The sequence below is a fragment of the Myxine glutinosa genome, chromosome 11 (genome assembly GCF_964187855.1).
Source record: "Myxine glutinosa chromosome 11, kmMyxGlut1.1, whole genome shotgun sequence".
NCBI classification, from domain to species: Eukaryota; Metazoa; Chordata; class Myxini; order Myxiniformes; family Myxinidae; genus Myxine; species Myxine glutinosa.
The window spans coordinates 83,767,808-83,780,155 of NC_136271.1; the positions used below are offsets into that span (position 1 = coordinate 83,767,808).

At 44.3% G+C, this 12,348-nt stretch overlaps 1 protein-coding gene across 2 annotated transcripts in view; it reads right to left on the minus strand.

Annotated features, from left to right (window-relative positions):
- Nucleotides 1-10,760: 10,760 nt before the first annotated feature.
- Nucleotides 10,761-12,348, minus strand: part of SRP72 (signal recognition particle 72) — a 229,400-nt gene continuing 227,812 nt past the window's right edge. For both annotated transcript variants that reach the window (XM_068131523.2, XM_078786825.1), the window contains one exon: nucleotides 10,761-11,189. In XM_068131523.2, coding sequence (XP_067987624.2) covers nucleotides 11,036-11,189 — 154 coding nt within the window. In that variant the 3' untranslated portion in view covers nucleotides 10,761-11,035. The remainder of the gene's footprint in view (nucleotides 11,190-12,348) is intronic.

A 12,348-nucleotide genomic window follows, 5' to 3' on the forward strand; every position in this document is an offset into this window, starting at 1 on the left:
GCAGGGAACATCACGTGATCGCTCTGAGCAAATCAGCGTGCTGCTCTGCGACCGGTCAGATTCCGGTCATAATATTTCGCGCTGAGATAAAAATATGGTAAAAGCATATTATGAAATAAATTTTTAGGTCAGCCATGTTCGTCCCAGGCTCAATGGCCATGTCTGTGCCAAATATCAAGTACGTGAGCCTCTCCGTTTAGGAGTCTATCGGTAACATTACATACACACACACACACACACACACACACACACACACACACACACACACACAAACTGTTTTTTATATGTATAGATTTTGATGTATACAAGTGTAATACACCCTATCTAATGAAGCACACACATTTCCGCACTAGAAGGGTGACTTGCAACCAAAGAAAGGTGCACTTTTATGTCAAAACTGCGTATTTTTGCCATACAAGATTGGATTTGCGCGAAAACAGTTTTCTGTCAAATATGTATTATTTTGATGGATACAAGTGTAATACACCCTATCTAATGAAGCACACACGTTTCCGCACAGGAAGGATGACTTGCAACCAAAAAAACGTGCACTTTTATGTCAAAACTGCGTAATTTTGGCATACAAGATTGGATTTGCGCGAAAACAGTTTTCTGTCAAATATGCATTATTTTGATGTATACAAGTGTCATACACCCTATGTAATGAAGCACACACGCTTCCGCACTAGAAGGGTGACTTGCAACCAAAGAAACGTGCACTTTTATGTCAAAACTGCGTATTTTTGGCATAAAAGATTGGATTTGCGCAAAAAGTTTTCTGTCAAATATGTATTAAATTCATTGTATACAAGTGTAATACACCCTGTCTAATGAAGCACACACGTTTCCACACTAGAAGGATGACTTGCAACCAAAGAAACGTGCACTTTTATGTCAAAACTGCGTATTGTTGGCATACAAGATTTGATTTGCGCGAAAACAGTTTTCTGTCAAATATGTATTATTTTGATGTACACAAGTGTAATACACCCTATCGAATGAAGCACACACGTTTCCGCACTAGAAGGGTGACTTGCAACCAAAGAAACGTGCACTTTTATGACAAAACTGCGTATTTTTGGCATACAAGATTGGATTTGCGTGAAAGGTTTTCTGTCCAATATGTATTATTTTGATGTATACAAGTGTAATACACCCTATCGAATGAAGCACACACGTTTCCGCACGAGAAGGGTGACTTGCAACCAAAGAAACGTGAACTTTTATGACAAAACTGCGTATTTTTGGCATACAAGATTGGATTTGCGTGAAAGGTTTTCTGTCCAATATGTATTATTTTGATGTATACAAGTATAATACACCCTATCGAATGAAGCACACACGTTTCCGCACTAGAAGGGTGACTTGCAACCAAAGAAACGTGAACTTTTATGTCAAAACTGCTTATTTTTGGCATACAAGATTGGATTTGCGCGAAAACAGTTTTCTGTCAAATATGTATTACTAGCAGAAGTACCCGGCATTGCCGGGCGGGGGAGGGGAGGGGGAAGGAGAGGGGAGGGGAACGGGGGGAGAGCGAGCCCCTTGGTAAAGCGAGCGATTTTTTTTTTTCATAGCATCATAGCGTTCATAGCGTCATAGCGTTCATAGCGATTTTTTTTTTCATAGCGTCATAGCGTTCATAGGGTCGTAGCGTTCATAGCGTTCATAGCGTTTCATCGCGTCATAGCGATTTTTTTTTTCATAGCGTCATATCGTTCATAGCGGTCATAGCATAGCTTCATAGCGTCATATCGTTCATAGCGTCATCGCGTTCATAGCATTTCATAGCATCATAGCGATTTTTTTTTTCATAGCGTCATATCGTTCATACCGTTCATAGCTTCATAGCGTTTCATAGCGTCATAGCGTCATAGCGTTCATAGCGTCATCGCGTTTCATAGCGTCATAGCGATTTTTTTTTTTTATAGCGTCATAGCGTTCACAGCGTCATAGCGTCATCACGTGATCGCTCTGAGCGAATCAGCGCCCACCTGCTCTGATTCCGTTGATTCCGTGCGCTTAGGTAAATATGAATAAAAAATATGGATCGTCAAATATTTTGAGTTCGGCCATGTTCGTCCCAGGCTCAATGGCCATGTCTATGCCAAATATCAAGCACGTAAGCCTCTCCGTTTATGAGTCTATCGGTAACATCACACACACACACACACACACACACACACACACACACACACACACACACACACACACACACACACACACACACACACACACACACACACACACACACACACACACACACACACACAAACAAACTGTGTTTTATCTATCTATAATTCCAGTAATCTCTGTGTGTATGTGTGTGTGTCTGTGTGTGTGTGTGTGTGTGTGTGTTTGTCTGCGACCGCTGTTTCTCGACAACTACCAGTCCGATATACTTGAAACTTGCCAGGTATATTGCTGGGGACCCGAGGATGTGCCTTTTCAAGGTTTGAAATTAATCGGACAAGTGGTTCCCAAGGTATGGTCACCGTACTCGCAAGCCGTTCGCTTTGGCTTTGCGAATGGACCAAACCATTTCATGTAAATAGAGGGGGGGGTTCTGTGGTCGTTACTGCCACGTGCAAGCCGTTCGCTTTGGCTTTGCGAATGGACCAAACCATTTCATGTAAATAGAGGGGGGGTTCTGTGGTCGTTACTGCCACGTGGTTTCAAAGTTTTTTTTTGTTGTTGTTGTTTGCACGCATGTTTTTTTGCACGCACGTACGGGCAAGCACGTACGTGCGGGCACGCCCTAGTATATATAGATTGCAGGAGGAGGTGGTGGTCGACTCCAAGGGATCTGAGTGATATATAGTATTGTAGGAGGGGGTGGTGGTTGATTCCAAGGGATCTGGGTGATATTTAGTATTGTAGGAGGAGGTGGTGGTCGATTCCAAGGGATCTGAGTGATATATAGTATTGTAGGAGGGGGTGGTGGTCGATTCCAAGGGATCTGAGTGATATATAGTATTGTAGGAGGGGGTGGTGGTCAATTCCAAGGGATCTGGGTGATATTTAGTATTGTAGGAGGGGGTGGTGGTCGATTCCAAAGGATCTGGGTGATATTTAGTATTGTAGGAGGGGGTGGTGGTCGATTCCAAGGGATCTGGGTGATATTTAGTATTGTAGGAGGAGGTGGTGGTCGATTCCAAGGGATCTGAGTGATATATAGTATTGTAGGAGGGGGTGGTGGTCGATTCCAAGGGATCTGAGTGATATATAGTATTGTAGGAGGGGGTGGTGGTCGATTCCAAGGGATCTGGGTGATATTTAGTATTGTAGGAGGGGGTGGTGGTCGATTCCATGGGATCTGGGTGATATTTAGTATTGCAGGAGGAGGTGGTGGTCGATTCAAAGGGATCTGAGAGATATTTAGTATTGCAGGAGGAGGAGGTGGTGGTCGATTCCAAGGGATCTGGGTGATATTTAGTATTGTAGGAGGTGGTGGTCGATTCCAAGGGATCTGGGTGATATTTAGTATTGTAGGAGGGGGTGGTGGTCGATTCCAAGGGATCTGGGTGATATTTAGTATTGCAGGAGGAGGTGGTGGTGGTCGATTGTGAGGGATCTGAGTGATATATATATATATAGTCACGCGGCAAGGAACATCAAGTGATCGCTCTGAGCGATCGATTGCAACTCTGCGTCCTGTCGTGGGCGTGGCCAACGTGGCCTCATTGCCCCAGGTGATTGGCTAACTCGAGCTCGAGAGAGCCATAATGCGCTACGTTATGGCAAAAAATATGAATCTAAAGATGAAAGGGAAAAAAACCTATGTGGTGTGAATGGCAATGTTCGTCGCTTAAATGTTAAAAAGGCAATTGCTTTTCGCTCTGAAATACGTGCGAACACGTAACTGAGTTAATGGCGGCAGGGAACATCACGTGATCGCTCTGAGCGAATCAGCGCGCTGCTCTGCGACCGGTCAGATTCCGGTCATAATATTTCGCGCTGAGATAAAAATATGGTAAAAGCATATTATGAAATAAATTTTTAGGTCAGCCATGTTCGTCCCAGGCTCAATGGCCATGTCTGTGCCAAATATCAAGTACGTGAGCCTCTCCGTTTAGGAGTCTATCGGTAACATTACATACACACACACACACACACAAACTCTTTTTTATACATATAGATTTTGATGTATACAAGTGTAATACACCCTATCTAATGAAGCACACACATTTCCGCACTCGAAGGGTGACTTGCAACCAAAGAAAGGTGCACTTTTATGTCAAAACTGCGTATTTTTGCCATACAAGATTGGATTTGCGCGAAAACAGTTTTCTGTCAAATATGTATTATTTTGATGTATACAAGTGTAATACACCCTATGTAATGAAGCACACACGTTTCCACACTAGAAGGGTGACTTGCAACCAAAGAAAGGTGCACTTTTATGTCAAAGCTGCGTATTTTTGGCATACAAGATTGGATTTGCGCGAAAACAGTTTTCTGTCAAATATGTATTATTTTGATGTATACAAGTGTAATACACCCTATCCAATGAAGCACACACGTTTCCGCACTAGAAGGGTGACTTGCAACCAAAGAAACGTGCACTTTTATGTCAAAACTGCGTATTTTTGCCATACAAGATTGGATTTGCGCGAAAACAGTTTTCTGTGAAATATGTATTATTTTGATGTATACAAGAGTAATACACCCTATCTAATGAAGCACACACGTTTCCACACTAGAAGGGTGACTTGCAACCAAAGAAACGTGCACTTTTATGTCAAAACTGCGTATTTTTGGCATACAAGATTGGATTTGCGTGAAAACAGTTTTCTGTCAAATATGTATTATTTTGATGTATACAAGTGTAATACACCCTGTCTAATGAAGCACACACGTTTCCGCACTATAAGGGTGACTTGCAACCAAAGAAACGTGGACTTTTAAGTCAAAACTGCGTATTTTTGGCATACAAGATTGGATTTGCGCGAAAACAGTTTTCTGTCAAATATGCATTATTTTGATGCGTAATTTTGTATCTATTATGCAACCAAAGTGTAATGTGTACTTTAGGGGCGATGGTTCTTGGCGCGCTGCCGGCGGGGCCACGGTCGGCGCTTGTGGCGCGACACTCGGACCGTCACCGCGCGCGTCTCGTCAGGGGTCTAACGTGCGCCTCGGGTGGCGGCGGGAAACTCTCCGGTGCCGGTGCAAGTTTCCGGGTCCCCGGCCCCGTCCTTCGGCCGGCGGGCCTGCGCCCTCAGCGTCGGCGACCTGGGCCGGATCGGCCCAGCAGCGGTCCCGGAGCGCGAGGTACTCTGTTGCGAACGTGAGCCGTTGCCTCCCCGTGGAGCGCACCGGCTGCGGCACGCAGCCGCGCGCGCGGTCCGCCCGGACCCGCCGTGTCCTGCGCCCCCTTCCGCTCGTGCGGGCGTGCTCGCGCCGGCGCGTTGCATCGTCAACTCGTTGCTCACGGCGGTTCCCCGCTCATGCATGCGGTCGACGGGCAAAGGTGCGAGGCTCGGGTGTGCGCATGCGCCTCGGCGGGCGACCGACAGTCGCCTAAGAACCGGTGTGGACAAGGGGATTCCGACTGTTTAATTAAAACAGAGAATCACGATGGCCGGTGAGTGAGTGTGGACGCGATGTGATTTCTGCCCAGTGCTCTGAATGTCAAAGTGAAGAGATTCACAGAAGCACGGGTAAACAGCGGGAGTAACTATACGCTTCATCCTCATACCGTGTCTTAAGATGCTATATTAATGGCGAGTTGTTAGGGTTGTTGTTAGGGTTAGGGTTGTTAGGGTTAGGGTTAGGGTTAACCCTAAATGCATGTAACTATTACAAGTATGGTTAAAACACACACAAAAATCTGATGTTGGATTTATTTTTGTTTTATGAGAGAGAATTTTTCAGGACGATAGGAATCAAGTATGCCCTCCCAACTTTACTCCTTCTGTTTATGTAACCTACCGGTAGTCTTTTAACCAGAATAATGCCTGTATAAGTAACAGTATGCATATTCAATAGAAGCGATGGTTTTTATTATTTATGTTGAAGCATCATACATGTAATATTCAAGATTCATTTCCTCTGTAGGCCATGGGCTACCTAGACCCCTGGTGCACCCCCCCCCCCCCCCCCCCCACCAACCTACCACCCAAGGTTTTTTTAAAGCCTTGGGGTGTCCTGAACACGAAATTGAATGTTACAGTGAAAATATAGGGACGAACTTTCCTGCATCAAACACCATGGTGACTATCCGTTAACACCTGTTAACCTTCACAAAAAAAATTTCAAATTTTTGAAAAATTTGGTAATGTTGGAAAAATTTCCAAATTTGGGAATTCTGGGAATGTTAGGGAATTCTTTACCGGACGAAATTTAGGGAATTTAATCCACAGTACAAGATTTATGGAATTTAATCAGCAAAGCCGAGCCCCCAATACAACATATGGAATTTAAGGCCGCCAACGCGATTCATGGAATTCATGTTTTCTCCAACACTCTTTACGATTATTCGCCAAACAGTTTTTGTTTTCAGTTATATCTCCTGTTGTACATGTGAAAATATAGTTAAGTTCTACCCAGGCAATTCTGAAAGGACTTCGTCACAGGTTAGTTAAGTTTTTACTAATACATGTCGCGTGACATGGCTATGAAAATTCACAACAATTCACAGATTCACAAATTTCACAAACAATTCACAAACAAAATCACAGACTGGTCAAACAAGTGGAACATGTCTTTCAATCCTGACAAATCTCACACTCTTACTATGTCTCTCCGAAAAGCTCGACTGGACAACCCTCCCATCTACTTTCTCAACAATCCTCTCCAAGAAGTTCTGTCGCTCAAGATTTTGGGTCTCACTATCTGCCATGATCTTTCTTGGGAAAACCACATTTCCAAGCTGGCCTCCAAAGCCAGTCGCCGACTGGGCATCCTCCGTCGTGCGAAGTCCTTCCTCGGCACACCTGAGCTCCTCACCACATACAAGGCTTTCATCCGCAGCTCAATGGAATACTGTTCTCCCCTATGGGCCGGTGCTCCTGCCTCACACCTAGCTCGGCTTCACGCTGTTGAAACCAAAGCTTTCAGAATTATTGGAATCTCCCGCGATGAAGCTATCTCTGAGGGCCTTTCACTCACTCACCGCAGGCAGGTAGGTGGTCTTTCTGTCTTCTACCGACTCCTCTCCGGCCTTGCACCCCCAGCTCTCTCTGTGCTCTGTCCCCCAAATATTCCTACAGGTCGCACAAGATCTGCCAGCAACCCTCTGATGGTTAAACTGCCGAAATCTCGGCTCTCCGCTCACCTTCACTCTTTCATTCCTCTTTTCTCCCGCCTCTGGAACAAACTCCCTCACTCCCTTCAATCCCACTCCTCCCTCCAGGTCTTTAAAACAGCTGTTCACCACCATCTCTTATCTTCCCCCATCCAAAACCTTGATCTTTTCTACCCCCGCTAATTCACCCCAGATCCACCTTGTTTGAAATTCCAACTTCTTTCCTGGAAGTCCTGGCAGTGTCCATAAGTTTTATACCTCTCCCACTGCCCCCTTCCCACGCCCCCCCCCCCCCCCCCCCAAAGCCCTCGCCCTCTCTCAGATCTCTCGATGTCTCCATGTCTCTCGGTCCCTGCTCTCAAATGTTGTGTTTGTGTCCTTCCCCCTCTCTCCCCATCTTGTCTACCGCTCCCTATGTTATATGTTTTATGTGTCGGTTTGTCTTTCTGTGTGTTCATGTGATTAATGTTCGCTCTTTCACGAGCCTCGATATTGTATACAAAAAAAAAAAAAAAAAAAAAAAAAAAAAAATTGTAGTTAAGTTTCAATTTCCAGTGTACCATTCAACCAAGTGAATATATACGTCTCCTGATTCTCTTACCTTGGTTTTACACATAAATACTAAATATTACACATATATTTGATTGTCTTCTGTTTCTAAATGACTTTAAACGTGTCTTTTCAGGTCCAGTGTGAATGCACCAAATGACGCAGCCTGATCATGTCTGATCCTACTGACCCCTCCACGCCGATGGAGACTGGTCCACCTCCCCAGAAAAAAACACGACACGATAGTGGTTCTACAAGTAATGAAGAAACACAGACACAGAAACATATACCCGAATGCATTGTCCATGTTCCAGGATTAAAGTATGGACCACTTCAGCTTCTTTCGAGCACCAGTACCGCCGAGAACAAATTGTCGAAGTTGCAGGACATCAGACAAAGACGGCTTTCCCAACCAGTGGATTCTACACACAGGATGAAAGGATCATGTGATCTAATACCCAGTACCCTGTCAGACCATCATGGTTATCACCGACAATGTTACCAACGCTTCACTATGAATCTGGATCGCCTGCAACCATCTGAACCATCTGACCCACTTGAAACAGGTACTGCCCCCAGAACAAGTCGGTCGTCCGAAGGTGATCGCGTCCTCTTCAACCCCGACTGTTTATTTTGTAAGTCTGAAGGGAAGAAGATCAAATCAAGTGGATCGTGGACATCAGAAGGTTTGTCAATGTTTGAATTTGACGGAGGGAAAAATGTTGTCGCGTCAGCTGAGGAGCGAAGTGATGAGAGCTTGCTACGTCGGATCAGAGGGCATGACCTGTTCGCATGCGAGGCCAAATATCACAAGTCCTGTCGGGCCAAATATGTACAGAAGCTGCAAAAGTGGAGAAGCACTGACGATGAACAGCGGAAGAGGCAAGCCGACATGGAGAAGGCACATGGAGAAGCATTCAAGGCTGTCTGTAGCATACTGGACACAGATGTCCTCGAAAAGAAACAAATTATGAAACTAACGGATTTACGCAACATTTACATATCATCCCTGCAGGATTCGCAATACCCTAATCCAGAATACAGGAGCGAAAACCTGAAAATAAAGCTGCAGACGCGTGATCAATACAAAGACAAACTATCATTCTGTAACATGGGCTGCTACAAATCATTCATAGTGTACAGCTCCACTATCGACACGGATACAGCTGTGAAGCATGCCTACGAGCTTGGATCCGCTGATCCAAGCTCGTAGCACTGACGATGAACAGCGGAAGAGGCAAGCCGACATGGAGAAGGCACACGGAGTTGTGTGAAGGTTAACAGGTGTTAACGGATAGACACCATGGTGTTTGACGCAGGAAAGTTCGTCCCTATATTTTCAATGTTAACATTCAATTTCGTGTTCAGGACACCCCAAGGCTTAAAACAAACCTTGGGTGGTAGGTTGGTGGGGGGAGGGGGGGGGTGCACCAGGGGTCTAGGTAGCCCATGGCCGACTATTTCTTGTGATAAAATATTAGTACAACTAAGAATTGTGAACTAAAAACAATTATTCAAAACAAAAGTACTCAACAGTTTACATTATCAAATTATTGTATTCAAGAATTACGAAGTTTGGGTGTTAAACAGTGTAATTGTTTATTATTCCGTTTAAACTGAACATAAGGAACCGTGTGTAAGGTTCATCGCACAAAGAGCACCCAAGGGATATTTTGAATACTTTGAATCGCAGTGTCATTAGATTTTGTGACCGTTTTACATACAATTGTCTTTTTTCCTGTGTGCTATTTATTACCTCAAATTTAAGACTACTTTGTACATAAGAAAGAGATGACTGAGACATCATGTCACTATTGCACTCAATAGTGTTCATGAAGTGTGGTAAAAATAAAAAGATGTAGAAATCTATCACATAAAACTATTTGCCATTAAAGCTTTGGTTGCTTTAATCATTGTTGTAATGTATCTAACTGGAATTATGTAACCATAAACGCTTACATTCATGAAGAGGAACACATAATGTATGCTAAACTGTTATGTCATCTAACATGTACCATGATATGCAAATTATGTGACATTAATTGGCCATAGGCCCCTCCCTGGGAACATCAAAGGATTTTTGCTTTATATAAAGGAACTCTGCTCAACTGTTGTGCCGCTGTGTATCTGTGTAATGTAAATTAGTTCTGCATTGAGTCGGGTTTTCTCCGCAATAACTGAATAAATCCCTGTTTGTCGTTAAAGGCGGCAAAAAGGGTTTGCGTCAGGAAGGGCATCCGGCCGTAAAACATTGCTTCAAAAAGGGGACGAAAAAACAACAACAACCACGGTTCCCGAAAAAGGCCAACCCCCGCTTTGCGGGGAAAAATGGCCTCCAAAGGTGGTTATTAACTGAATAAATCTCGAAAACAAAGTGAAGTCGAAGTCTTTGAAACTTTAGACATCTCTCGACATCTTCGATTCTTCAACACCGTCCTTGCACCGTTCACTCACACGGTACTCACGGCCCTCCTTACGTCGCTCACTCACACGGTACTCACGGCACGGCCCTCCTTACGTCGTTCACTCACTCGGAACTCACAGCTGTCCTTACACCGTATACTCACTTGAAACAACTCACAATCCTCCTGACACCACTCACAGTTAACTCATGGCCCTCCTGACGTTGTTCACTCACACGGTACTCACGGCTCTCCTCATGTCATTCATTCACTCACTCTGAACAACTCACCACTCACACACCACTCACCACTCACTCGCACAATTCACTCCAGTCTTTCTTGCTCGGTCCCTCATACCACAGAACAACAGAACAGATTACCATGTTTGGAACATGTCCAGACAGGTATTTTCGTTTGTAAGAAGAGAATCTGCATAAAAACATTTTATTCACTCAATTTTCAAGATCTGGGGTCGGGAGCAATTGCCCCATTTGCCCCCGTTAAAATCTGCCATTGATTAGGACTGAAGGTTTCACGTTATCATTCATGGGGGACCTCCATTGCTTTCTTCAAATGTAAATTTTATTGTTTGGTGAGCATAAGGCACAGAAAAACAGGCAATACACATGACTTGGCTTCTACTTGAGATAATTTGAAAAATATCAATCAATTTGGTTCAGCAATGATGAAACCAACTCCACCAACTTAAAGTCATAATTGCTACTTGTCTTGTTCTTCTTTCCCCACAAAAGGGCAGTATCTGAGACTTGTTGGCATGTTATGCATTTGAACACTTCAATAAATCTCATTTTACCCTGTGTCATTATTTGGGAGCTCACCATCCCCCTTTCCCTCCCTTCTTCTTTTTGGCCTTTTTTTTGGTTCCAGCAGTAGAGGGTTTCTGCTGCCTCGGGGGTACCACATTGCTAGCTCCGCCACTGCCAGGCCGAGGGGATGCAGGAGGACTTGACACACCCTTGCTGGCATCCCTAAAAGGAATACAGACAACCAAAGCCGTAAATATCTCCCTTACAATAATAAAACAAAATTGTGATTTCATACATCATTGGATTCCGACTTTGTAGACATATGCACCTTCACAACACGAGGTCAACTGAATAGCGACCAAGTCTACAGACAGAGTTAATGGCGACACTTCCAAAATCCAAGCTCACTGCTCACATCCATAATTTATTCCTCTTTTCTCTCAGCTGTGGAGTCAACTTCCTCAGTCTTTTAAATCCCATTCTTCCCTCCAGGGATTCAAGATAGCTGTTCACATTTTCCTCCTCAGGTCACGCCCCACCTCAACCCCCCACCACATCCATACTCATATTTTTTTTACTACAATTAACCCCCTATCCCTCACCCCAACCAACCAAACCCACGTGTTTTTGTTTGTTCCATTGTTCTGTCATCCCAGTTTTCACTTCCTGGTCGTTCAGCCATCTTCTTGCTGTTTGAAACTTCCGAAACATTTTTCTTTCTTTCTTTCTTTCTCTCTTTCTCTCTCTTTCTCTCTCTCTGTGTGTGTGTGTGTGGGGGTGCATTGTGTGTCATCATGGCCACCGTGTGCAGCTGCCCTGGTTTGTGTTGAGTCGTTAGCATGGTTTTATTCTCTCCTGCCCCCCCCCCCCCCCCATTCCCTCTCCTTTTCCATCCTGTGTGCTTTGGGCATTTTGTTTTCATCCTTTCTACACCTTTGTCTTCAAGAGAGAGAGGGTTGAGGGCTGGCACATTTTGGGTGCGGCCTATCTGCTTCGACGACGCTTTGTAAGCTTTTTTTGTACTTATAATGCACTTTCTTATTTATCTTAGTTCGATTTATTTCGGTTTGATACCTTCTTGTCCAGTTCGGACAAGCGGGGGGTGTTAATTCACTGGTATGGCGAATATACAATCTCAGTTAGAGGTGTTCAACAATTTAACAAGGAAGCATGCATTCATGTCTGTTCCACCTAAAGGAACTTACACCGAGGACATTGTTTTGGCGGTGGGGAAAAGAATCGGTTTTGAGAATGTACGAGCAGTGTCGAGAATGAAACAGAAAGTTGTTGCATTTGTGTCCGAGGAAAAATTCGTTCACGATGTTGTAAGTGTGGGATTAACCACAAGGACTGGTCTCTTTGTCTTGGAGGCTCTTGGAGG